Below are 27,353 nucleotides of genomic sequence, written 5' to 3' on the forward strand. Positions count from 1 at the left end.
TCTACATGCAAGATTGATACCACTCTCATATCTGTACGATAATTGGGAAGCTACAGCCAGCAACTGGTAAGCTTATCTCCTCGCAAGGACTGAAAACATCTGGAAAAAGCCGGACTGACTTCGTCCAAAAGGTAGCAAACGCAAAATGTGGTTCATTTTATTACTTCTGATTAACTAGCCGTGTCGTTTTTACTAAGCTAAGCTAACTGGCTACTGGCTGTTTATGTTCGCTCAGATACAACATGAACTCCTTTTAACCTGCACTGGCAAATTATTGTGTCTAAATTACACATGATGCTCGGTGCATTAAGCAACATCCATTTTCAGGATTAAGATGTTTTCCAGCAACTGAAGATGCTAAAAAAAATGTGCAACTTGGGTGCATGCGCAAGGTCTGACTGAACTGAATTCATGTATTTGTTAAATTCATGATAGACTCCTGACTCAGCATGAGTGAGCAAATTAATAAGTGCACTGATTTTCATTTGGCATGAGCTAATGAGTGCCTCATGGTCGGATTAGTTTGGTGCTGCTGTGACGAATCAGCTGTGCCACAACACTCGTTTGGAACAATCAATCAATCACCAGCGCGCTTACATAACTGCAGCTGCAGCAGGGTTAGTTAAGGGCTCAGAAACAGCTTTAAAGTTGCAGGCATGGGCACCTGCTCTGCTTTAGCGCTCTTAAGCAAGAGACTCAGTATGGCTTCCTGAGCTACTGATCTCACCTATCCAAAAAAAAAAGTCCAAAGAGAACACCACACAACTACGATTAATATATCGTCTCAGGGTGTTATTAGAGGTGCTAATGCAACACGATTACCCCAATGAGAAATGCCACATGATCAGATCCAGGAGGAGTCATTTCAGCCGTGGGTTTTGTCCTCCGGTTGCCGGGGCACTGCGAGGTTATCAGTAACATAGAGAGTGTGACACTATCCGCACCGACTGTCAAAAATGCTCACCAGCGCCACCGTATCCCCCGAAGGAGGTGATACCCTCTCTAAGAAACCAGAGAGCATCAGGAGGAGGATGGCACAGAAGAGGCGAGCCGGAGAGGAAGCAACATGCCGAGATGTGAGAAAACTATAAGGAGAGCGAGCTTGCTGGTTTGCGCAGGAGAGCGAGAAGTGAGTGGGAAACCTGCAGCCACGTTTTCTTGAGAAAGACCTGCGTTTAGTTGCAGGGTTCTGTCAGAGTTCCTCGCATTGTAGCGTGAAAGAGAGAGATGATGGGGGGGTGCAACACGAGGGAGTTTAGAGTGAGAGGTGTGTGGAAGAGAACGGAGGGCTCAAGACAGGAAAAACAGTGCAGTGTGGCTTCCAGCCGAGACTCGGGTTGCAGACGAGGAGAGAAAAAACAGGAAGCAATGGAGAGAGTAAGAGACAGAGAGACAGCAAAGGAGAAGGGTATAGCTTCTATTTATAAACCTGAAAGAGAAGCTTTGGATTGGGTTGTGGAAAATAAACCAGAGAGAGAAGGAACAAAAGGGGGAGTCAAAAAGACACAGAGATGAATGCAAAAAAATGAAAAGATGGATGGATACAAAGAACAGCTGGAGAGCTAGAGCTGCCAGTGGACAGAGAAAAGAGAGGAAGGGAAAGGGGGAGGAAAAGGGGGAAGGAGGAATACATTTACCTTGACTGACACTGCGACAGGGAGAGAAAGCAGAATCCCCCACTCCAAGAAACTGTAGCTCCATAACATCATGCGACACAATCTCTGCAGTGGGTTCGCTGGAGGGGCTACACTGAATATTATAGCATGCACAGATGCATGCTCACGTGCACACACAAACGTACAGCGATATTCCAGCGCACAAAAGCACACAGTTTTACAGCAATAATAAAAACAGTAATAATAAGTTATAAGTAATAAGTAATTTTGAAGCTACTTTTAACTGTAAGTTTCCAACTAAATCTGGTGAAATGAGACCGTACAGCAACACAAGCGCTGACGGTTTCTCAATAGAAACTGAGGTAACTGAGGACATGTAAGACAATCAATAATATGCAACAGATAAAAAGAGATGCAGTGACATTTGCAGGAAGTGAGGAGGATCAATAGCATCTCGGAGACCTGGACATGTGGTCATTTTTAGAACAGAGCCCCCTCTTTAATGTCTCATTGACATCTGTGCTGTCAATATGCTGCAGAGCCAAGAAATCAATCTTTGTGAGAGTTCCGGCGGGTGGTGGATTCGAGGGTCATAATTCAAAGTTGTGGACCAGAAATAGAGGAATCATCTGTAAAATGACCCTTAAGCGCATCGTCATGTTTTCTGATTTTTCTGAAGTGTCTGATATATAATATCGACCCTGCAGTGTTTGAAGGCGCAGCAGCTTTCGCCAGAACATTGATTTCTTTAGGATGTTTAGGAGAATTTAAGCCTCTTTTATTGTTGTGCTGATATGTTGCCATGGGCGACAGCATCCGCTATAGGGTAAAAAATGCAACATGAATGTGAAAGCGTCTGCTGGCAGAAGCTGGTGTTCCCTCAGTGCTGGCCCAAGGCCGCCCACTAGTGGTGGAGATAAAGGACTGCAGCTTCTAACACATTCAGTGCTGCTGTCTGCATTAAACTGAAAACTTCTAAAAAGAATATTTAAAGGGGAATACAAATAAAGATTTCATATAATTATTATATGCAACAACTTTTATAATGGCTAAGGCCATTTCCTGTGTGTTTCCTGATATTTCAACCTTCCCTGTGTCTTCCTCGCTTCTGTCTGTCTATTTTAAAAAAGAGTTCAGGGCACTGAACCATATGAAAATACAAAAACACAACTGAAGCGCTGAAGAGGCAACAGGCTGTCGCCGTAGCAAACAAAGGACATAACAGCAAACACTTCCTCTGCCTGTGTGTCAACACTGCAAATACAGTTTGTAATTATACCTTCACCCTGCGAATGCTCTGTTTTCAGTGGCCTAAAACTGTGTTCGAGTGGACAAAAGGCCAAAACGCACAGAAAAAGCCACATTTAGAAAAATACCTGTGTAAATTTGGACTATCTCTCTGTGTGTGTGTGAATCCCTCTCTCACCCCCGCCTCCTGATCCCCGCTGATGACGCACACCTGCTGAACCTGCCCGCCTGCTGTCCAACAGCTCATCAGACCGGCAGTATTTCAACCCTGGATCAGCCCCCGTTCATCGGCTGAATCACTGTTTTTTACCAGAGTGGTAGTTATACTTCACATCAGCTCTGTTTATATTTCTAGTGGTTAACTGTCTCATTATCGATCTAATCTGTTTCTTCTGTGTGCCCCTCCCCCGCGCTTTCATTTCCCCAGTAAACCTTCTTAAACTGCATCTGGTCTCTGTAGTCTGTGTTCTGCATTTGGGTTCACTTTGCAAGACCAAGACTTTTCTTCAACATGAACATCAGGCCAAAATTTAGATGTGCCCGGAATCGTTAAATCTAACGACATCCCCGTTACCATCAGCTGTACTTAATGTTTAGTGGTGACAAATGTTATGATGCTAACAAACGCTAACAGCGCGCTAACATGCTGAATGACAACGTTAGAATTAAAAGTACCACACATCCCAATTCTAATTCTACACAGTACATAATGCACACGTCAGAAGTCCATTAAATTTAGTTTGCTTCATGTGGTTTGAGTATGTTTGTGTCACTTTTATCACAGCTGGAGCGTCACAGTGTGACACAATAAACTGCCTAAAATCAGTATGTAATATGGTTTTCTGGTCCCGCTGTCTTATTTCCCATTAAAAGTTGTTTTATGTTGAGTTTTGGGGGTTTAGGAAAGGTCTCATAGCCCACCTTGTCCAATCTGCAACACAAAATTTTCAATAAATAAACAATTGTTAGCAACATTAGCATCACTGAATAATTCACAGTGCTGTTGAGGTTGTCTTTTGAGATTCCAAAACGAAAGTGAAAGTGTTGTCGAAAGCTGGCAACCTCAGCACCTGGGAAAGTACAAGCCTCCCCCACGGCTGCGTTTCTCACATCATATCACAAGGAGGAGAACGCGCAGCTGCTTCACATGCTAATCAAAATGATGGAATACTCCAATCACAGATTTCAGCCATAAGAAACAGGAAGAGAGATCCTACCGAACACCTGTCACACCTGAGCGAGCAGCCAAGAGACACACAGGTATGTCTTGATAGCTTCTAATGTGTGTGTGGTGGGAATGATTACTTCCATACATATATTAATAGATATGGGTATTTAACTTTCTTGCTACTGTGGTTGACGATGTTCGGCTGTGACGACGCACCGCAGATTCATCCTGAATTAAACACAAAACTCAAACTGACATAAAAAGTGGGCTCACGACAATTTTAAATTCAATCGTTCACACAAGGACCAGCTAAACCCCCGGATAATCTGTTTCTGATGAGTTTAATAATTCAAAATGTGTTAATGAAGTGAGTTAATGCTTTTTATCTAACAATCTTGTGTAGACTCGCCCTTGTTATTTCCTTGTACTGCATGAGTCGTTAATGATTTGTTTCACATGTTAATTAATCTTTTACATTCCATCAAACCTGTTTGACGAAGGTTGGTTTTTTACCCATTGAAGTCAATGCGTAAGAACTAATGGACAGATTTCACATGTTTGGATTTAATTAGTTTCATGTTTTTGCTGTCGTCAGACATGGCAGGGACGCTGGACGAGCGTGGCCTTCGCTGCTCCGTGTGCCTGGAGTTTTACACTGATCCGGTCTCCACTCCATGCGGACACAACTTCTGCAAGTTCTGCATTGAAAAGCACTGGGACAGCACGGAGGCGTTTTGCTGCCCCATGTGCAAGGAGGTGTTCAACAAGAGACCTGCCCTCCGGATCAACATCTCCTTCCGAGATGTTGTCAATCACTTCAAAAACACAAATACCGGCAATGAAGGCTGCCGGGCCAAAGCCGGCGAAGTGGCGTGCGATGTCTGCACGGGCGTGAAGCTAAAAGCCGCGAAGTCCTGCCTGGCGTGTATGGCATCTTACTGCGAGAGTCACCTGCAGCATCACAAGACAGCGGCGGCCCTGAGTAGACATAAGCTGATCGAACCGGTCGGGAACCTGGAGGACAGGATGTGTGTGAAGCACGAGAAGATCCTGGAGCTGTTCTGCGAGACGGAGGGAAAGTTCGTGTGTCAGATTTGTGCTGAGGCCGACCACGACCAGCACCACGTCGTGACGGCAGAGGCCGCGGCGCAGCAAAAGATGGTGAAATTCATTTTTTTGTTTGTTATTCTGCATTTCACTTGTTCCTTTTGTCTTTTATGCAGAATAGGTCTCTTCAGTTCTACACTTTATATAGTGTTTTAACACTTACATGACCTCAGTGGAGACCTTTGTATGATTACAATAAACAAGCAAGACCATAGTCAGGAAGGCTGGTAGCCTCTGATGTTTTCATTTCCCTCCCAGATTCAGGTCAAGTGGCGAGAGAGGCAAGTGGATCTGATGATTCAGGATCGGCAAAAGAGGATCAAAGAAATCAGTGACTACCGGAAGCAAACCGAGGTGAGTTCGCGCTCAACACAAGAAATCTGGACCCCTCACTGATCAACACGGTCCAACAAACAGCACAGAACAGCTCCTGTTCATCAGCTCTTCACACCAGCCTTAACTCGTGCACAGCGCACACCTGCAGTGCATTAACGTGCCTTGATTAGTCCCCCACTCTCTAAACCTGCACAAACAAACGGTGCAACTGCTTTCGCTGATTACATTTCAACTAACGATTCGAACCCTTTCTCATCTCAGATCTTCACCTTTGAATAATACTACAAATAATAAACTTCCCTCTGCTCTTGCAACCCCTGCAAAATTTACTCCGAACCACTTTCACTGCTTACACATGATGAGCTGACACTTCACCACATCTTCTTTCAGTTTCTCCACTTCAACTGGTGCAACTTTCTCAGTTCCGACTTATGCTTTGATGACTTTAACTAAATGTCTTGAACTTCACCTAGCGCTTGCACTTAAATTCCTTGAAGCACTTCTATTTTAACTTCCGTTTCAATTGCTTTCAGGATGTTGTGTTCCGACTGCAACTTCTTCCAGTCTTTTCTAAATATATTGATGTGAGCACACAAATAGTTGCATTCTCTTAATTTTCTTTCTTCTTTTGGCTGTTTTTGTTTTTTTTGTTTGCCTCTGCTTTTTTGAAAGAAAAATTTACAAAGCGCTTAGAATGGCAAAGCGAAAAATATCTTTTCAGTCATTTTTATAAATATTATAACTTGTGTTCACTTTAGCAAGAAAATTTGCAATGGTAGATGTTTTTTGTCCACTATGGTGCATGAACAATGTGAGAGCTGGTCTAGTTTCTTATATGATATCAAGAATAAATGAACAAATCCCTCACTTTGCTTAGTTTGCACTGTATGACCATCTGTGTCACATGTCCTGATATACAGGGTACATGTTTTTCATGATCCCTTGATGATTTGCTTGGCTTTTAGGAGAACGCACAGAGCGAAATAGAGGCGAGTGTTGGGGTGTTGGTGTCCGTTCTCGAGTCGATCAAGAAGACCCAGGAAGAGTTTGTAGAGGAGATTGGGGCGAGACGTGACGCCGAACAGAAGAGGTTCGAAGAGCTCACCGTGGAGCTGAGGCAGGAAGTAGATGAACTCAAGAAGAAGAGTGTTGAGCTGAAGCAGCTCTCGCACATCGAAGACCACATCACCTTTGTGCAGGTCGGAGGGGGAATAATCTTATCTTGTCTTTTATGTGAATGAATGCACAATATGCTAACAGCAATATCTGCCTGATCTCTGCTGGACTCGTTGCTATGTTGCTACAATAGATGGTTGGTTTTATGGCATCTTTAGCATCTTGCAGCTCATTGTTTTGGTTTCATGGCTAAAACCTGTGCTGGCACACAGCTAAATGCGTCCAAAGGATAACTTTCGTTTTTTACAACCTGGACTTTATTTGTAGCATTAAATACGAGCTCCTCTGTTGTCATCGATGAACAGTTTCCACAAGAACACCACCAGTTACCGTCTACTCGTGGACGCGCAGCCGTTTGTTGTTGTTTGGCTAGCTGTTCCTCTCTCTGCCTCCGCGTCCTCCTTTCAACGAGCTCCTCGTCCATGTACTCTGGCTCAAAACGGTAAGGACGTCCATCGTAAACAAAGTCATCGTCTTCCACCTCAGAGTCGGAAAAATATTCATCCATTTTGTGAAAAATAACAGTCGCAAACTACAGCTAAACTAGCCGACCCCGATTAGTCGCATTATACGGATATACGCGCCGCTCTTCTGGGGCTAATTTCTTCAAAACGACTCCAAATGCCACCAAAGTTGTCTGGGTGTCTTAATGGTCGTATTTAATGCTACAAATAAAGTCCAGGTTGTAAAAAACGAAAGTTATCCTTTAACAACCGTTGGATGTTAAATGTACGACAATTTCAGCGGCAGCGAGCTAACGGCCAGTAACAACGCCGTTTCTGTTCCGCGCCCAACAGGCGTTCAAGCAAGCCGTCAATCTACCATCAACTAAGGACTGGCCCAGCATCCCTGTTAATGAAGTGGACTTCCTGGGTTACATGCAGACATTTCTGACCAACGCAAAAGAGCTCATCAACCTGGAAATTAGACGACAGACAGCCAACGGTAAGTCTGAACAAGTCTCGTTAGCATGGAGTGATTTTTTTGCTGAAATGAATCAAGTGATAAATTTTTCCGATTCTGTGTGATTGACAGCTCTGACGGATGGAAGGTTAGAGGAGATAAATTGAGCTATGTTTCTCTGTCATTTATCACTGATCACATCAAATGCATCATTTTTCATATTGCTAATCATGGTCTGTCCTCTCCCGCAGAGCTGAAGAGAGTGCAGAAATTTGCAGGTTTGTCATTTTTCATGTGATTTTCATTCAACTGCAGCCTCCTCTTAAACCTGAATACTGCATGTCATTCTTAGAAATACATCAACGTGTTTAATTCTTACGTCCCATCTGTTCTGACAGCGGACATCACCATTGACCCCGACACCGCAGGGCCCTGGCTCATTGTCTCTGCAGATGGGAAAGAGGTCAGGCGGTCTCCAAAGAAGCAGAAAGTGCCAGCTAGCCCTGAGAGGTTCACCAAAAACACTTTTGCTGTAGCTATACGGGGTCTGACCACAGGCAGGCACTACTGGGAGGTCGGAGTGAAGGACAAATCCAACTGGCTGCTGGGAGTAGCTTCTGGCACTTTGATGAGGAGAGAGAAGATCACCCCCTCCCCGGAGAAAGGCTTGTGGGCTGTAGGTCACAGGGATGGAGGGCAGTATTTTGCGTGCACGCAAAATCCATCCCCTTTCATGCTGTCTCCTCCTCCCCAGAGGGTGGGGGTGTTCGTGGATTACGAGGAGAGGCAGGTATTGTTCATCGACGTGGAGGCCAAGGCTCGCATCTTCGCCTTCACCGAGTGCGACTTCACAGGCAGGGTCTACCCCGTGTTTGACCCGTGTTTGGCAGCAGAAAAGAAGGAGGTAGCGCCTCTGAAAATTCTGAGATCAGAAAATGAAAAGCTAGCCTAGATTTGTGAGCCTAAGCAGAAATCAGTTATTGTGATTGCACGCTTTACGGTAGGATTGCAGTACAAAGGTATTAATTATTTAGAAGCTCTCAATTTGTGGATTTGTTTGTAAGGTCAAGCTGATGGTGGCGGCCCTGTGTGTACAGCATGTGCAATACATATCTGAGGTGATCAAGTCTGCACTCTGATCCATAACACTGTTTTAATTGTTTTTGTTGTATCTGTCAGTTCTCGTACCATTACAACGATGCATGGTGTCTGTAAACTAAAGCAGTGCGTCATTTAGTCTCACTGGATGTCTGCTTGACTGTAAAGTAAAGATATATTAAACTGCTGAGCCATTTAAAACATGATCACAACATTTTCCCTCGGAAATAAATGTCAGCAGTGATATTTCCTGTCGTTGGCTTTGTCTTATTTTGACTTGAAGGAAAAATGCAGCTTAAAACAACTGTAATACCATTGAAGCAAGTGACTATAATGAGGTTTAACTGACAGGCATTTACTGTATATTAATTTTTTTTTATACAATATAGCATTATTAGTACACTGTACAGTTCAGTACAAGTTATCATCTTCCAGGGTGTCATTAGGATGAGGAAGGTTGAGGCTACAGCAAAGACAAAGTAGGTAGATTTTATTATTTTAAAAAATCACTGCAGATACAACTGATAAGTTGCCCATAAATTAAATTTTGTTTTTATTTATTGTCGTTTTGGATATTTTTGTCATTATTTCTGCATGTTCCTTGTGTGTGTTTGTGTATTTCCTTGTATAGTTTTAGGGTTTTTTTGCCATTTCATGACATCAGTTCACCTGATTTCCGGGGTTTTGCACATTTTTCTTGTTGCATTGATTCTGTTAATATGATATATCAATATTGATATATTTATGAAGTAAAAGTGATGAAGTGATCAGCATGGTGTAGGTTTTCGTTGTTGTTGTTGTTCTTTCAACATAAGAGATCTATGCAAATGGACAAACACAGCAGGTCCTGTGGTTTTGCATAACTACGCTGCAGATGCATAGAAATCAGAGCGTGATAGTGCAGGGGGAGGGCATGTGTGGAAGTTTGGGTGTGGCGCACTGAGAGTGGGAGGGCCACCTCAGGTTTCAGGAAGCACCTGTGAGCTTGTGATTCATAGCAAAGTGCATGAAGTGAAGGACTGCAGTGCTCCACGTCAGAGGAAAACATGCAGAGTAAGTTCTCCTTTATCTCACGTGTTTTTATTGCCTCTTCTGTTGGCTGTAGGACATAAAGAATATTTTGTTAAGCGCAGTTTTCTGTACAGTTTGTGTTCAGTTGAGGTGTATAAAACTGTGAAATGATCACACTTCTTTACAGAAAAAAACCTCTTTCAGTGTCGCATACTAATAAAAACTTCCAGCTGAGGGCATTTGTTTGTCTACCTCCGATAAAACGAATCAGAAGCTGATATTTGTGAACTGCTGCTGACTTAATGTCCATGATGCTGCACTGGCTGACATGTTTCAGTCTTGTCTAGCTCAGTTCTCAGTAGCTGTTACATAATAAGAACAATTTCATTTGATTTAAACTGGTGACACGATATTGATAATTTAAAAAATGCCAGCACCAGCAGCGGCTGTTGGTTGGAGCTGGCTCGGAGTAAATTTCCAATGGGAGCTGTGTGTTTTCTTTTAAGCCTGAAGCAGCTGCTGTGACGTAGAAGGTCCTGAGTTTCTGCATTCCTCAGATAGCTTCTCAACAATCACTGGACAGAATGACACATTTACATTGGCTTCCTGCCTGTGTGCAGAGACTCTGTGTTGTCTGGGACTGAATTTGGGCTGTAAAGGTTGTTTTATCATCTAATCTTCCAGCCTCTCGTGGTGAGCATGTCGAAGTGTGTCGCGTCTTTGTGCTGTTTCTGTTTGTTCACACTCACTTGCTTATCAGCTCTCCAAGTTAGTCACCATCGCTCAGATCCCTGCCCTGAGCGACACGAAAAAGAGCGAACGAAAACACAGCAAAGTATCAGAAGTTCTCAAAGTTACTCACTTTGATTTAATCATCACGCCCGATAAGCAGCCAAAGAGCCCAACATTTCCTCCCACGTGCCTGCTGATGTTTTGATTTGTCACCTGTGAGCTGTTCTGAGCCTGAAAATTCAGCAGGGAGGCAGGAGGACGGTTGGGGAGTTGAGGGCTCTATGACGAAATCTGGAATTAGGTCTAGATTTTGAGGATTTCGCAGGTTGTCAAAGATTTTTCAAGTCATGCCATGAAACACCCTCATGACAAGAATCACCTTTTCTCCTCTCCTCTGTGGATCTTTATGACAGAACTGAAGCAACAGAGGAACAGCACCATGTTATATCTGTGCACATACTGACCTTTGTCCCTGTAGTCAAGACTGAGGGCAACACAGACACCACAGATCCTCACTCCTCTCTGTAACGTGAAGAGTCACATCAGCTGTTATGAAAACTAATATGTCTCATCATGCCATGAGTTATTAAAGCCCGTGGAGGGTGCGTGAAGGGTGTGTTGATTCATCTGGTTTAGAGGGACCTCGTCACTGTTGTGCTGAGCCAAAAATGGCTGCACAGCTCATCTGTGCAAGCAGGTTGTTACGACCCATATTTACGATTATTGTTGGGCTGCAAGCTCTAGTGGCCCCTGTAATTATGACTGACCTGAAGGAGGGAGGAGGGTGACGCGGCACGAAGAGCAAGACAGTCCACATTTGAAGGAACGTGGGGTGGGTCAAGTCAATGTTGGCTTATTGCAATTTGCATGACATACATAAGTCACTTCATGTACTCAACAGCAAAGACCAGTGACCACGTGGCTTGGTGACTAGACATAAGAAAGCTGCGACAGCTTTTCGTTAACCACGTGACCGATGAAGGTCCGGCGCGCCGGTTGCTGGAACTCTCCAATGGTCATGTAGGTCTTCTTGGCGCCATTGTTAACCGATCCCGACTGGTGGATCGTGCACACAAGAAACCGTTTTCATCAAACATGGAACCGTGTTTTTTTAAAACCTCCAAGTGAAACTGCTAAACTGCCGTCCTGAAGGCAGTTTCACAGCAGTTCACACCTCAGTTCACGTCTTGTGACTCTGACATGACTGCTGTGTGGTTTTGGGGACTCTTAACATGAAGGTGTGAACGACCCTCTTGGCCAAACAAATCCAGCAGTCTCAGTTCAGAATGTGTTGGTATGACATGTAGTTATTCTTGTGTAGAAACATACCGAAAGACTTGTGCATCTAATCCATATCGTGTCCCGTTTGGTCCCTCTTTCTTCCAGGCATAAGCTCTCCGGGAGGCCGGCTCCTCTCCGAGGAGCAGTTCAGCTGCTCCATCTGTCTGGAGGTGTTCGTGGAGCCCGTCTCCACACCCTGCGGCCACAGCTTCTGCAAGGCCTGCCTGCAGGGCTACTGGAACCACAGCAAGAAGTTCACCTGCCCCATGTGCAAGAAGAGCTACTCTAAAAAGCCCGAGATGAGCGTCAACAGGGTCCTGGCGGAAATCTCCACCCAGTTCCAGGGGCTGGTGGTAGCCGGAGGGGCTGAGGCTGCCTCGCGGGGATCCACGCTGAATCTGAGCTCGGACACAGCCCACGTGGGCCCCCCGGGGCCCGACACTGGGGAGTTTGCCCGGCCTGGGGAGGTTCCCTGTGACGCCTGCATCGGGAGGAAGTTAAAGGCGCTGAAGTCTTGTGTGAACTGTCCTGGGTCATTCTGCGACACCCACCTCAGACATCACAAAAAGGTCCGTTCTTCTTCTTCTTTACATTTATCGCAATCTGTCGTAGTTCTGCTTCTCCTGCCTCTATTTGTTCCTCTTTGTTATTATTTTATAATTTCTTATATTGGAAGATTTTTCTATTTTAATCATTGTTTTATTTATGTGCTTGAACCCCAAAGTTGTTAGTATTTCCTTATTCTAAACCATATGACAACATCGCATTCTGCATATACTCTTATATGCACTACTTATATATTTGAAATATTCAGATCAAATATGTATTACTCAGAGTATACAATTACATGAAATGTTAAATGTTGGACGTCTTGTTCATAGATAGCTAGACACTGAATGTATGCATGGTTAAGATCAGCGACAGCGGGTGGATTTCCCACCGTGTTTGAGGATCCAAACCACAGTCCCGAGTTTGCTGCTCATTGGCCGTCTTCCCCCGTGCAGGTGAAGTCTCTGATGTCTCACCGTCTGATCGAACCCACTTTCCACCTCGAGGACAAGATCTGCAAGAAACACGAGCGACTCCTGGAGGTCTACTGCCGCACGGACCACGCCTGCATCTGCACGGCCTGCGCCGAGGCCGTGCACAAGTCCCACGACACCGTCTCCACCGACCACGAGTGGAAGAAGAAGATGGTGAGCCACTGTTTGTCCAGTAATGTGGTGCTAGTGGCTAATTTTCCTATTGGACTGTAGCAGCCTTAAAACTGTCATAATCGCCTCACGGACAGTTATGAGGACTTTCGCTGTAACTTGATCTCAGTGAGCCACAATGCTGATTTTCCTCTTGCAGAGTAATCTGGGCAAGAAGAGGTCAGAGCTCAAACATTTGATCAAGGAGAGAGCCAAGAAACTGGAGGAGATCAAACAGTCCATCAAGGTCATCAAGGTGAGTCGAGAAGAACGGTTAGGAACCAGCATCTCGTCTGCATGCGTGTTGTTAGAGCCCAGCTAACACAACACAGCATGTTTGAAAGTTTCGGTGTCATTTTTCAGCTCCTCACACCATAAAAACAGCTTTTTTTCGACGATGCCTGCGGCCCCTGTTTGATCAAACCCACACAAATAGTTTCGAGGAACAATCCTATCTAAAATTGAGCAAACGCATTGTTTACAGGATAAGCCTCTTAACATGCACCGTCTCTCCAGAGTGCACAAGAGGACAAAAACACGACAAACTGTAAACAAAGTCATTCTCGTGGCGTTAATTCATAATTAGAAAACTGGACAAGAGGAACTTTATTTTAAATTAGAATAAAAACATCATGGATTAAAATGTACAGCACTGAATTATTGAGCTGGAAAACGTTTCAGCAGAGACTGAGCTGGCTCGGATGTCTTGAGAAACACACTGAGGGGAAATCTGGAGCTTCGTGCACGTTTCAATGATGGGCATGAAACTGACATTTCAAAACGAGCAAGGTTTACCTTTGCTTTGTTGGGAAACCTGCCCACATGTCTCTCATACCTCCGTGGCCTGTTAATGCAGTTTGCTTTTCTCTTGAGTAAACACACTCGTATCCACGTCTGTGGCCACCAAACCGGTGTGACCGGCGTAAACCTTTACCTTTAGTTTCCCACACCCTGTTATAAGTACGGTCTCATTGCAGTAGGGCTTAAGATAAGACGTGAAAACATGAAGGAATGCCTGCTTTTTGTTGTTTTAAAATGGCTGAAATGTTAATGAGGTTTTGAGTGGTTTCCCATAACAATGAGCAATATGAGCGTTTCAAACCCTAGAGATTAAACGCAATCAGGCTAAAATTAATCCGTATTAAATAACACAGGATCAACATGATGCTGATTTCTTCCACCCATACGAAACTAACTGCATTTCTTTCTCATTAGCAACATTTCCCAGGTTCGGTGCAGCTCATTTAGTTTCCAGCTCGGTGACATTTTCAGACTCTTACAAACACAATGAGGATTCAGTTACCGGAGGGTTGAATATCAGGACGTCCACATGTGTGTGTGTGTGTGTGTGTACGGTATAAACACACAACTGCACGTTGCTGCGTGTGGGTTCAACTGATAGACATGGAGATAAAGACAAGATAAGATGCCCCTCCGGATTCGCTTGAATTTTAAGAGGAATCGTGAACAGGAGCGAGCTAAATAAACTTTATTTTAATGAATCAGTGAAAATCCCTAATTACAGCATAATTTTGCTTGCTGTGTATAAGTTGGAGAAAGAAACATAACTGGAGATTGGAGAGGAATGTTGAAACCTATGCAGGGTATGTAAGTGAAATTAAAAGCTTGGTGGTTTCCTACGCTGTGCCGCAGGAGGACGGAACCTGTTAGTCCAGTCGTACAAGCAGCAGACACTTTGTGAGCCAGTCAGGAAACAGGCTAATTTGTCAGACATTGTAGTGAACAGACACTTTGAAGCAAGGCGAGATTATTTGTTTGACAGCCTCGACAACAAGTTGCTTTATGCTGCACGGAAGGCAAAAAGGCACTGAGCCAAGATGTAAAAGAGACATGAGGTAATAAATAAAGGCACATGTACGTTGAATTTGAAAAAGACTGAAATAAGGCGGCAGTAAAAATAACATTGTTCAAATACAGATGTTAAAATAAGACATAAACTACAAGATAGAAAAAGACTTTTCTCATGGACAGCAGACAGTAGTTTGTTCATCCTACATGTCCCATAATGCAACTAACAGAATCTGTCCATTACACCCTGCTTGATAAGCACCCTGTTTTTCAAACTCTGCGTTCTGTAATGCAGGCTTTCTGTTTTAGCCTCCAATCCCACATGAGATAACCCCGATGACATCACTGTGACATCATCTGGGTTATCTTCTCACCATAGAAAGCCCCTTCAGAGCCACAGAAGACGTTATGCAACTGTTTATACTGGCTTTGTTGCAACTTACTCGCAGTCTGACCTCTATGTGTAACAGTTATTAAGCAACCGTGCAGATCTGGTTAATTTGCTTCTTTGAACTTGGTCTCAAGGAGGACTTGATTCAGATGGAAGCACGTATTCACGTTCACCTCTACCTCATGTCCCTCCCCTGCTGCAGGCAAGTGCTCAGAAGGAGCTGGAGGACAGCTGGCAGGTGTACGCGGAGCTGCAGCGCATGGTGGAGCAGAGCCAGGCGGAGCTGGTGGAGGCGATCGCCACGAGGCAGCGGGAGGCCGAGCGTCACGCGCAGGAACTGGCCCGGGGCTTGGAGAACGAGCTCAGCCAGCTGAGGAGGAGGAGCAACGAGCTGGAGGCCCACGCACAGACCCAGGACAGAGTGGTCTTCCTGCAGGTAGTACGGGGCTTCCAGTGACACTGACACTCTTCTAGCCTCGAGAAACTGACTTTCATGTTTTCCACACGTTTCACAGCCGCCATAAGTTCTCCTACACGCTTGGAAAGGAGGGTCAGGGGTATTCACGTGTTTGCAATCTACAACCTCACCACTAGATGGCACTAAATCCTGCACACTGGACCTTTAAAGAACAAATTTTAAATATTAGAACGTCACAAATATTCATTCGTTTTCAGCAATGACTCCCAAAACTGTCATTTCACAGGAACAGCAGGAAAAGATTGAATGTGCATTTCAGCTTTTAAACTCCTACACTTCACTGTGTGTCAGCTGTTGCACCACCCTCCACAATGTCCCACTTCCACCCAGCTTTTGGCGAGGCCCTTCCGGTCCTTTCATTACTGTTGATCAATATTTTAAATCAAGACCACGCTCCAACTGTAATTTTAAAAATGCATGCTGGCATTTCAAGTATGACTTCATTAGTCATGTTCCAGCATGTAGCCTACATACACAAAACACAATTAATATGCATTTAGGACGCAGCAAGGAGGCTAATTAGGTAAAAGGCTAAAGCAGCGCAAGCTTGCAGTGAGAAGTCGACCTTAGAAGACGAACGTTACAGGAGGAGGCTGGGACGATATATTTTTAAAGACATCTCGTCATTAATTATCTGAATAATATCCACGCAGCCAATTATCCGGCGGACCTCCAGGGTAGCACCAGCTGTGGTTTCTACGAGATCTGTGACACGACATCAAAAGCCTCCATGAACAGAGCCAGCTGTTATGGACGTCCTCCCCTCGTGCATTCCTCTGTTTACGGAGATAAAATGTTGACTTTCTCTCACGAAAGTCGTCTTTGAAGTTTTAGAGTTTCTCCCAGATAGTGTGAGGAGCAACCTTTCTGTCACTGTTATGCATCTGCTGATAGGAGTTTCTTTATCTGGACGATATCCTGCACCGACTGATCGTCTGTTTTTCTGTCAGAGTGATAATGTGCAGTGCTCTGTGTTTGTCTGCATTATGAGACTCAGATTTATAGAAACAGATCTGCACACTTTCAAGATTTTGTTTTACCTAAATCAACAAGGCAGCACTGAACACAGTGAGAGTCTTTTCCAACTTGTTTGCAGCTCCACATCGGCGTCTTCTTTTCACTGCAAAGACTTTATTTCCCCAGAGGCATGGTAATTTAATCTCGCCTCTTCTATTTCCTGCAGAACCTGGCGACGCTGCCACCCCCGCCCGAGCCCGCCGACTGGTCGGCGGTCAGCATCAACACCGACATCTACCTGGGAACCATCCGCTCCTCCGTCGGCAGCCTCATCGAGAAGTTCCAGGAGGAGCTCAGAAGGCTGTACGGGAAAGGTGAGGGCAGCCGGGCGAGGTTGATTTCTCTGCGATTTGCAAAAGACGCATTTTTGATTCACCGTGTCAGGAAACAAAACGAGTGAATGAACAGAATTTATCTGTAACACATTGACAGCAACAGTCTACGTGTATGACTGATACACAGGGCTGGACAAAATAAAAGAAACACCTTGTAACAATGTTTTATGGCCTTTCAAAGCTATGGCTATAAAAAGCTGAATGAAACATTAACTGAACATCTATTAAACGTCATGAGTCTCTTATGGGTGGTGTCTGTTGGACGGCTGTTGTAGGTGTTCCTATTATTTTGTCCATCCCTGTGTAGCAAAATGTCACACATATTATAGAGCCATGATAATTTTCTAGAACATATGATCAATAGAATTAAAAGCGGTATCCTTATTTATTTTATATATTTTAACTTCTTTGGTGCTTCTTGGCGTCCCTGTCTTTTAAAAACTAGCACGTCTGTTTGGATTATATCAGTGCAAAGCTACAGTGAAATCCACCCGTACTACGCTTCCTGTGCAAAATCCACAACAGGCACATGTAGGTCACTGTACGAGCACTCTGAAATAGAAACCTGACTCATCGTTGCACCAACCACCCCGCCACACTCGCACGTTCACACATACAAGACGGTCGGACAGCTGGAGATGGTGTTGATGCCGCGGTGCATCCACTCGGAGTCAGCGGCGAGGCGGCGGCAGAGAGCTGACTGATGGCCGCACGTGGTTCGAGCGTTTACAGGCCTGGATCAGAGCTGCGTGTTCACCGCCCACACGTGCCATCTGCTTTGACTTTGACTCATTAGCTGGCTGATCTGCTGACTCGCTCTCTCTCTCTCTCTCTCTCTCTCTCTCTCTCTCTCAGAGCTCCGGAAGGTTCAGAACTATTCAAGTGAGTAAGACTTTAAACTGTCAGCCTGTTGATCCTTAGGTTTCCACTTGTTAAAAGTGACTCTTCTTATTAGAGATTTTAGAAAAGTGTTGAAGTTCTTGATCTCCCGTGCAACAAAAGCCTGACATGATGTTCAGTTCTTCATTTTGTCCAGTGGATGGCGCCACTTCTTCAGAGTTCACAGTTTTTTGAGTGTAAAGTTCAAACTTTGCAGCATGCATTTAATCAATAAACTGTACTTGAGTACAATTTTGAAGTACTTGCACTTTACTTGAGTACTTTCAATGAATGCTACTTTACATTTTTACTCCACTGTAGCATTACAAATGGAAATATTGTACTTTTTACACTACTAAATCTATTTTACAGTTACAATTAGATTGTTTTTACATGCAAAACTATAATCAAATATGAAAGATTATTACAGACTAACAGCCTCGCACACCTACACAGGCGTTTGCAGTTACTGTGACCTTCAGGTTAGAGTTGTGCAAAGCAATGTTAGGATGCCGGCGAGGCCCCCAAACTCCATGCACAAATAAAAATAATTATAACAATTCTAACAGGACAATGACAGAAGTTGGAATCAAGCTCAGTGAAAGAGAAATTTAGGGTATTTTAGTTTTGATCGTACAAATACAATTTTTTAAGCAAGACTTTTGCCTGTATTTTTACATTGAGGATCTAAGTTTTGGGTGAAATTCAGTCACACACTCCTCAGGACAGCATTTGTTTGGGTGCTAATCTTCAATTAAACAGTCTGAAATTTACCAGTGACCCATAACAGGAACAATTTTGATAATTTTTGATGAATTTGAGGGGGAATTCAGGTTACCTAAAGGCTCTTTATTATGCCAAAAGCCATCTTTAGAAGGAAGTGATTCTTATATATATGCAGTGTTCACTGCTGCATCAAGCAGACATTCAAACATAGAAAATCCATTATTATCATGATAGAAATTAAACAACTTTGAACTCTTCCTTTAGCCTCTCATTCTGCTGTGTCCTGTCCAGGTGAGGTGATTCTGGACCCTGCCACGGCCCAGAGGAACCTGGTCGTATCCGATGACGGCCGCCAGGTGAAATATGAAGAGCGAAAGGCGTCCCACTCAGAGGGCCCGAAGCGTTTCAGCCCCGCCCTCTTCGTCCTGGGCCGAGAGGGCCTCAGCTCTGGGCGACACTACTGGGAGGTGGACGTGGGGCGCAAGACGGCCTGGACGCTCGGCGTGGCCAGCGCCTCGGCCCGCCGCAAGGGCGAGATCAAGCTGAGTCCCGAAGGGGGGTACTGGTGCCTGTGGCTGAAGAACGGGGAGGTGAAGGTTTTGGCGTCGTCCCGCCTGCCTCTGATGCTGCAGTCCCAACTCAGTAAAGTGGGAATCTTCCTGGATTATGAAGGAGGACAGATTTCTTTCTACGATGTGAAGGCGCGTCTGCATCTCTACACCTTCGTCTCCAGCTTCACTGAGAGTCTGTACCCGATCTTCAGCCCCTGTCTGATCCAGGACGGCAAGAACTCTTCTGCTCTCATTATAACCCCTGTTAAACACAGCTGAGACTGAGAGCCAGTCAAAAGCCTGGAGAGTCAGCGAGGGTGAAACCTTTATATCATCTTTAGGACAAAACATATTTGGTGCAAAGTGCAGATTTTTCATTTTGAACAGGTGGTTTGAACCTTTATTTGGTCTTAAAATCTGACATTTTCTTCTCAGTGAAGCAACTTTTACGACAGTTTTACGGCACTTTACCTCAAACAGCTTCAAATCTAATGAAACAAAGCAAAGCAGACCAAAACTAGCCGCTGCTGCACTCTCATCACATGGACATGTTATTGTGTCGCTGACCTGGAGTGACTGTTTGGAAGCCATAAAATGACAGCAAGCATTGTGTGATTGGCTAAAAGGAAACCAAAATGACTGACTGCATCTTACAGAGAAATATATGCACAGTTTGGTGTGGTTCTTTTATTCTGCACACTCTTATCTCAAATTGCACATTAAATAAAAAAGACAGATATTTTGATGTAAGAACATATGAAGGACTAGAGGGGATTATTCTAGGGGCCAGATTTGACCTGTGGCTCCTTCCATTTGTACTTGTCCCACTTTCCCCACTGTCTAAGTCTTTGTTCGAAGGTGGGGAGAGTCAATCAGGAGAAAGATTAATATTCTCTGAATCTGAAATTCAGCCAGTATCTCCCCCCTCTCTGCTGGCAGATCATTCTGCGTGTGTGCTGAAAAATAATCCAGGTTTTCATCACAAACGAGGTGGCTCTGACACTCTTCCAGCCAATCAGCAGCAGGTGGCGCCCTGCAGGATGACTCAGCCCACCTTTACCTGTAACTATGAGGCTTTGGAGACTTTACAGATTAAACTTAAATAGATGTATATTTAATATGTGGAGGCTTCAGTCTGCCTGAGGGACCAAATGAGAGATTTTTGTACAAATTGTGTCCGATGTCCAAACCCAGGCTTGTTTGTGGACCGAAGCCATATCCCGTTTTGTTTTTTTTTATGTCAAATGTTTGCTTTTGTACTTTCTTTCTGGACTTCTTCAATAAAGATCAGTTAAAAAAAAGACAGTCTACTTTTCATTCCATGTACTGAGGGAGGGATTTTAGCTTGTTCCTGCTGAAGGTTTTGCTCCCAAACAGGCTCTGGAGATTAACTAAAAAAGGAATTAACTGTCCCGTTTAAAGCTGCACTAATCATAGTTTTTATAACAACAGTGGATAAAATGACTGTTTGCATCCAGCCCTATGGAGTGTTTTAGCTTCTTTCAGCTCATTGTTTTGTCGCATCTGGCTGCTGCAGGCTAGGACTTAATACCAAATCAATCAATCAGTCAGTTTAATATGTTAAATATGTAGTTCAGTGAAAACATAAACAGATCAGACAGACACTAAGATTTTCTTAGCGGAGTGATACGAGGCGGCAGAGAAGGCTTTTCACGGGCTCGCACAGGTTTTGCCTCCTGCAGCCCAAATTTAGACCCATCTGCCCCACGTGCAGGAGGTGGACAAAATAGCAGAAACCCCTCACGGTACATTAAAGTAGCTCTGCGATACCAAACTAGTGAAGCAAATCACAGATTGTGACTTTAAAGCCACAATTGTAGCCATTAAATAACCAAAAACTCAACATGACGAGGAATTTCCTGCAGTGTTGCAAAGCAGCTGTAAGGTTTAATCCTCCTAAAGGGCCATGGTCGGGGGGTATAAATTTGTATCTGGGGTAAAGAGGGAGGGAGGGGGGGTGTATTTTGGGTGTGAGGTGTGTGTGTGTGTGTCTATTAGTGGGGGGAGGTGGAGGTGGTCGCAGCCTGTCTCATGTGTCAGTGTACAGGGTGAGCCTCCAGGCAGCTGCTCTCTGGTGAGTGTCCCCATGTCTCTGCTTCTTCTGTTGCTCCTCTTCCTCTCCTGCCTTTTCCTTGTCTGTTTTTCTCTGCACCAGCAGGTCTCTTAGAGGACTGTTTGTTGTTTGTATCTTGGATTTTTTTTCTTCTTTTTAATTATTGTTTGGTCGCTTCAGAGCTGTGACCTGACCTAAGGACTTTGTTTTCTGCTGCAGCCTGCTCGGTGCAGACACAAATAGAATTCAAGAAAAGACTTTAATCCCACCTTCAAGTTCGTATGTTTTGAGGCAGATGTTTCAGCGTTGAATAGCCCAGATGACTGTTCGGAGCAGGGGAGCACGGCTCGACCCATATTTTTGGAAAGATGTTAATCTGGTCTGTGAATACCTGGGCCTCAAGCAGAGCACTCACTGTCAGCTTCAGACACTCTGCCAGCGTACAAGCTAATTAAACAAGCACGATATTTATAACTTGAAGTTCAGGTTTAAAAATTCAACATCTGAACAAACACAAAATCATTTGTAGGAGCCGATATTAGCAGCAGATATTAGTTATTAGTTGGTAGTGGTGTATTTGTCGGACAATGAGTGTGAAGAATTTGCAATAAATGCCAAAAATATGTTTGAGGCAACTTTAAAAGTGTTGCTATTACATGCTTTGCACTTTCAAGTCATATATATAAAAAAATATATATATTATATATGACTATATAAAAGCATATTGTGTGTTTATGATAAAGTGAAATATTAGTCGATAAAGTGTCAGATTTTTTAAATTCTCATGTATCGGTATCGTCTGGTATTGGTCAGGCTGGAGATACAAAAGTAAACACACAGTCTGACATCACTGCACTCACAGGGGCTCGTTTATTACAGGAAAGAAAAAGGATGAATTTGATTTAATCTTATGGTGCAAAACCTTGACTTGACAGAGCCTTTACTGTCAAATCTTTGGCTTGAATTTGCTGTGATAAATGAGCCTCCTGTCATGCTTTACCAAGCAGATCTGCATGAACATGACCCCACATGAAGTCCCGCCGTCTAACCCCAGCCACCTCGATATCACAGCAGGTTTGATGCCACGTTCAGAGCCTGGTTTCTTGCGCTGAAAATGACCCTGCCTCTCCGCCGTGCAGGAATGGCCACCACTGGGAACCTCTCCGAAGAGCAGGTGCACTGCTCCATCTGTCTCGACGTCTTCACCAACCCCGTGTCCATCCCCTGCGGACACAACTTCTGCCAGAGCTGCATCCTGGGATACTGGAAAACCAGCCCTTTGTACCAGTGTCCCATGTGTAAGAAGTCTTTCTACAAAAGGCCTGATATCAGCATCAACACCGTCCTGAGGGAGATTGCAGAGCAGTTCAAGGAGATCAGGGTTAGAGGTGTGGAAGGGAAAGTGAGCGAGACGGACGAAGACGGCGTGGAAAAGAAGTGGACGATGGAAAGAAGGAGAAAGGAGGATGAGGAGAGGCTTCTGGAGGAAGATCAGAGGCAGCAGCTTCTGCAGGAGCTGAAGCAGAAGCAAGAGGAGGACAGGAGAAAGAAGGAGAAACCAGGAGAGAGAAAGCCACTTCAAGAGGAGCTACCACCGCTGATCCCTCCTGCGTCAGCAGCCAAAACCTCTCCTCCAGCATCACCCCAGGCCACAGCTCAGGGGCCGCCGCCGCCTCCGCTGCCCCAGACATCGCCCCCGCCCTCACCTCAAATCCCACCTTCTCCAGCTCCTCCATCCTCACCTTCCTCGCTCCCACCTTGCTGGGAGGAGGTCCTCTGTGATGTCTGCCTGGGGGAAGGCAGGCCGACGGCGGTCAAATCCTGCCTCGTGTGTCTGACCTCCTACTGCGAGGAGCACCTGAAGTCTCATTCCGCCAGGTTCACCAAGCACAAGCTGATGGAGCCCGTGGCGAACATGGAGGACAGGATGTGCCCGAAGCACGAGAGGCTCCTGGAGCTGTTCTGCAAGAAGGACCAGACCTGTGTGTGCGTGCTGTGCACCGAGACGGACCACCGGGCCCACTACACCGTCCCTGTGGAGAGGGAATGGACAGAGAAGAAGGTGAGACGAGCCGCATCAGTGATCAAACATCTCACTTTTAGCTGTTTGTAGAGGTGGAGCGGCTCTCATTTGAACTCTCAAAGGGCCAAACAATCCCAGTGGAGCCTCCACTCAGTCTCTGAGAGTCTGAGACATTCAAAGTGTTGTTATATAAGGCAGCAAAACAGGTTTTCAAGCTTGCAGAAAAGGTTAAAACAAAAGTGACTTACATGCATAAACACATATTTGACCCAGATAACAGATACACAGTCTGCAGCCTCTCCGGAGATTAAACAACACGCAGTCAGAAGATGGGGAATTAACCTGCAAAGATGGCAAATAGTGAGGGATGAGATCATGTACTGTTATCTTCAGTGTATTGTGTATTGTAGCTGTGATTTTCTTGTGCTACATTCAGGAGTCTCGTAATTTCAGGATGCTAAGCGAGCTGCTGGATAGCCAGTAAATCCCATCATATTCTGCTATTTAAACAAAAACTTTTTGTTATTTTTGCTGCCTTCAACTATACTCAAGTGTACTCAAGTACGTGAGTAATAATGGAGTATACCTTAAGTGTAAATAGTTTGCTAATTTGGCTTTTTACAAAGTCCACTAGTGAAGATCCTGATTCATGACCATTCAAAACACACTTTCAGCACAATTGTATTATATCACCACTTAAATTTAAGTGAAATCAAAGTACACTTTAATTAAACATGCTGACAGTGTATTTGTATTTGTGTTAGTATACTTAAGTATAATTTATAATACACTTGCAGTAAAGTACGCATTTTATAAATACTTTGAAATACCACTTTAAGAATTACTATATTCATTTTTAATACATCTATTTAGAAGTACGCTTTTTAAGTACAAAAACTAAAAGTGTACTTATAATTACTTTTCTATACCTAAATTAGATTTCTAATACGGTTAAGTGTGCTGCCTTTCGACCCGGGTAATTGCCTGGAAAAAAAAGAATAATTGTGTTTTCATTTCCTTCGAATAGAGAGGGAGCAGGTCCTCTTCCATGTAGTCCGCCATGTTGCACCGCCATGTTTCTACAGTAGCCCAGAACGGACAAACCGCACAGACTCTAGAGAGCAACCTCACTGCTATAGATGTCACTCAGTCCATACGCATGCTTTTCAATTAGTAATTTGTAATAAGTAATTGATTGCGGTATTCAAGTTGCCCATCAGTGGTTCTGTAATGACGCCTTTTGTTCTTCTTCGTCTTCTGTTACCTTTTTTTTATCTAACTCGTCCTCCATGTTCAATTTGTTCTACGTCTGCTGCCTTGTGTCCACACTGAACTGGTGTCTTTCACACCCCAACCGTTTCTAGTCTGGTGTCATAGTTCGGACAGCAAACTCGTCCTGCGTCCTGCAATAATGGTGTTTTCATTGTTGTCAAAGAAAACAAGCGAGCCAACCTGCAGACCATGAAATTCAATCTAACTGTACTATTGGTTTGACGTCATGAAAATAATTTCCTGATGGGGCAGATGGGCAACTGTCACTTTAGTCAGCGTTCATATCAGCAAGTTATCGTGTGTTTGCCTGTCGTCAGCCTTGCTTGTGTCAAATCTTGTTGTGCAGGCGCAGCTGAAGAGGACAGAAATAGACGTCCAGCAGATGATCCAGGACAGAGTGAAGAAGGTGGAGGAGATCAAGCAATCAGTGGAACTGAACAAAGTGAGTCCCCCTGAGATTAAAGATAGGCCGCTGTCCCAAAGCTTGCTGGCGCTTTAAAATTCAGCAAACGCACTTTTAAACTAAGATTATTTCGCAACGTGGATTTGTGTATTTTGTCTGCGTTTTCAGGCCAGCGCTCAGAGAGAGGTCGAGGAAAGCATGCAGGTCTTCTCGGAGCTGGTCCGCTCCATCCAGAGGACTCAGGCCGAGCTGGTTCTGACCATAGAGGAGAAGCAGAGGCAGACGGAGAGGTGGGCCGAAGGCTTCATCGCTGAGCTGGACCAGGAAATCGCTCAGCTGAAGAGGAGGAAAACAGACCTGGAGAACGTGGCTCGGACCGACCACATTCACTTCTTAAAGGTGAGAGAGCCTTCCTTTAATGAGAAAGGTTTGGGATCACTTTAAAGGTAAATTATGTATACTGTCTTACTAAAGGGTGTTATCATTGTAAAATGAACTATTCCATGAGTGTTTCATCCACCATCCGCTCTGGCAGCACCATCAGAGAGGCCTTTGTGGTGAAACAACAGCGCCCTCTTCCTGCTCTGAACTGTAGTGCAACCCGAAAGCACATCATTTAAAATCTACTGTTGGCTGGAGGCTGTGGAAATAATCTCACAGTGTTGCCTGTGTTTGTTTAAGCAGATAAATATCTGTTGGTTTATGTGATGTTAAAATCAGAAAAGTGTGCAACAGGGACTCAATCTAAGAGAAAAAAGCTTTTTAATTCTTGTGTTTCGTGACTTGCTTCTGACTCATTGCTTGTGGTCTACCCCTCTGTAGAACTTTCCAGCCCTTTGCACTCCTCCTCCTGTCAAAGACTGGTCTGAGACCAGCGTTCCCACTGACACATGTGTTGGCATGATCAGGAGATCCATGTCCAAACTGGAGGCATCGTTAAATGAAATGGTTGACAAACTGGCTGAAAGTGGTAAGTCTCCTGTAGCATTCCAGTGCATCTGTTGTATGTTTGTGTTCATTTTGATTTTAAATTGAGAGCATCGCCGGAATAAGTTTGACACGGTTGTTCTTTTTTTACAGAGATCAAAAAGATCCTCAAGTATGGAGGTAAAATTTTCTTTTTGCATTGGTTTTGCTCTGTTCATCATCTTGAAAGTCTCCGACAGACTAACTCCTTCACTGTCTTGTGTTTGTGCAGTGGACGTCACTCTGGACCCGGACTCAGCCAACCCCTGGCTGCAGCTTTCTCAAGACAGACATCAGGTGAGGCACCTGGGTGCATGGCAGGACCTCCCAGACCACCCCGATCGCTTTGATACAGTGGTCATCGTCCTGGGCCGCGAGGGCTTCACCTCAGGGAGACACTACTGGGAAGTCCAGGTGGGGGACAAGGACGACTGGTACCTGGGCGTTGCCAGGTCCTCCGTCAACAGAAAGGGCAGGATCTCTGTCAGCACCACGCAGGGCTACTGGGCTCTGGCCATGAAGAAAGGCCAGGGGTACCGGGTGTCAACATCCCCGCCAATACTGCTCCCGCTTGACCCCAAGCCCAAGCGGGTGGGGGTGTACGTGGACTACGAGGAGGGGCAGGTGTCCTTTTATGACGTGAGGGCTCGGACCCATATTTACACCTTCAAAGACTCGTTCACAGAGCAGATCTTGCCCTTTTTCTACCTGTACTGCTGCGACAAGGCCTCTGATACCATGGTGATCTGTCCAGTGAATGAGAAAAGCCTGATCAAGCAAAGCTAATGACAAGTCTGACGGTAAAACCAGCACTGAAAAGAAATAACTGACTGTTTTGTTGTAGCTGTAACTGCTGTATTCGATGTGTTATGCATATTTATTACATGTATAGTGTAGCTCGACAAATATACTAACTGTGCACGTTATAATCATATCAGCTCAAGAAAATTCCACAAAGACTTAAAGGGGTAGTTCGGGAAATACGCTTATTCACTGTCTTGATGAGGGTTAAGATTGATGCCACTCTCTTGTCTGCACACTGAATATAAAGCTAGAGCTAGCAGGTGGTTAGCTTAGCATAGCATAAAGACTGGGAGCAGGGGGAGCACAGCTAGCCCGGCTTTATCCCACCCCCGATCTACCAGCACCCAAAAGCTCATTAATTAAAGGAGTAGTTTGAAATTGTGGGGGCGCTGTGGAATCGCACGCTTTGACTAGAATGGCTGCGAACGTGGACGGAATAACGACGGAATGTGGACGTTACGCGCCTGGTGGAATTTAGCGGTTATGCTAAATGTGCAATGTCTTCAGTTTGATAAGAAGATTGAAACCACTGTTGTGTCTATATGGTAAATATATAGCTAGAGCCAACACCTGGTTAGCTTAGCTTAGCATAAAGACTGTAAACAGATGGAAACAGCTAGCCTCTATCTGTCCAAAAACAGCAAAAACCACTTAGCTGCATTTTAAAAACTACTTAACACATTATATACATGTGTGTGTGTGTATATATATATATTTAATATGTGCAAAAACTCAAGGGAGGTTATACTCAAGGAT

General features: G+C 44.5%; 3 protein-coding genes across 3 annotated transcripts; all 3 read left to right on the forward strand.

Moving 5' to 3' along the window:
- Window positions 1-4,071: 4,071 nt before the first annotated feature.
- Window positions 4,072-8,838, forward strand: LOC121626386 (E3 ubiquitin-protein ligase TRIM39-like). Its single transcript, XM_041964867.1, has 7 exons — window positions 4,072-4,124; window positions 4,628-5,193; window positions 5,398-5,493; window positions 6,441-6,674; window positions 7,449-7,596; window positions 7,806-7,832; window positions 7,953-8,838. The coding sequence occupies exons 2-7, from the start codon at window positions 4,630-4,632 to the stop codon at window positions 8,504-8,506; spliced, it is 1,623 nt and encodes a 540-aa protein (XP_041820801.1). The 5' UTR covers window positions 4,072-4,124; window positions 4,628-4,629; the 3' UTR covers window positions 8,507-8,838.
- An 824-nt stretch (window positions 8,839-9,662) lies between these two features.
- Window positions 9,663-20,328, forward strand: LOC121626383 (zinc-binding protein A33-like). The gene is made up of 8 exons (XM_041964863.1): window positions 9,663-9,705; window positions 11,782-12,245; window positions 12,681-12,872; window positions 13,030-13,125; window positions 15,272-15,505; window positions 16,731-16,878; window positions 17,755-17,781; window positions 18,796-20,328. Exons 1-8 carry the CDS (start codon window positions 9,699-9,701, stop codon window positions 19,332-19,334), a joined length of 1,707 nt encoding a protein of 568 aa, XP_041820797.1. The 5' UTR covers window positions 9,663-9,698; the 3' UTR covers window positions 19,335-20,328.
- Window positions 20,329-22,243: 1,915 nt separating this feature from the next.
- Window positions 22,244-26,579, forward strand: si:dkey-46i9.6 (zinc finger protein RFP). The gene is made up of 6 exons (XM_041964862.1): window positions 22,244-23,191; window positions 24,771-24,866; window positions 24,996-25,226; window positions 25,650-25,797; window positions 25,908-25,934; window positions 26,026-26,579. The coding sequence occupies exons 1-6, from the start codon at window positions 22,244-22,246 to the stop codon at window positions 26,577-26,579; spliced, it is 2,004 nt and encodes a 667-aa protein (XP_041820796.1).
- Window positions 26,580-27,353: the final 774 nt, after the last annotated feature.

The sequence above is a fragment of the Chelmon rostratus genome, chromosome 23 (assembly GCF_017976325.1).
Source record: "Chelmon rostratus isolate fCheRos1 chromosome 23, fCheRos1.pri, whole genome shotgun sequence".
NCBI classification, from domain to species: Eukaryota; Metazoa; Chordata; class Actinopteri; order Chaetodontiformes; family Chaetodontidae; genus Chelmon; species Chelmon rostratus.

Coding starts and splice junctions, on each gene's coding strand:
- LOC121626383 (XM_041964863.1), top strand. Junction 12,246..12,680: donor ACCTCAGACATCACAAAAAG/GTCCGTTCTTCT, acceptor TCCCCCGTGCAG/GTGAAGTCTCTGATGTCTCA. Junction 16,879..17,754: donor CAGAAGGCTGTACGGGAAAG/GTGAGGGCAGCC, acceptor TCTCTCTCTCAG/AGCTCCGGAAGGTTCAGAAC.
- si:dkey-46i9.6 (XM_041964862.1), top strand. CDS start 22,244: ATGACCCTGCCTCTCCGCCGTGCAGGAATGGCCACCACTGGGAACCTC. Junction 24,867..24,995: donor AATCAGTGGAACTGAACAAA/GTGAGTCCCCCT, acceptor CTGCGTTTTCAG/GCCAGCGCTCAGAGAGAGGT. Junction 25,227..25,649: donor ACCACATTCACTTCTTAAAG/GTGAGAGAGCCT, acceptor ACCCCTCTGTAG/AACTTTCCAGCCCTTTGCAC.
- LOC121626386 (XM_041964867.1), top strand. CDS start 4,630: ATGGCAGGGACGCTGGACGAGCGTGGCCTTCGCTGCTCCGTGTGCCTG. Junction 5,494..6,440: donor ACTACCGGAAGCAAACCGAG/GTGAGTTCGCGC, acceptor CTTGGCTTTTAG/GAGAACGCACAGAGCGAAAT. Junction 7,833..7,952: donor GAGAGTGCAGAAATTTGCAG/GTTTGTCATTTT, acceptor CTGTTCTGACAG/CGGACATCACCATTGACCCC.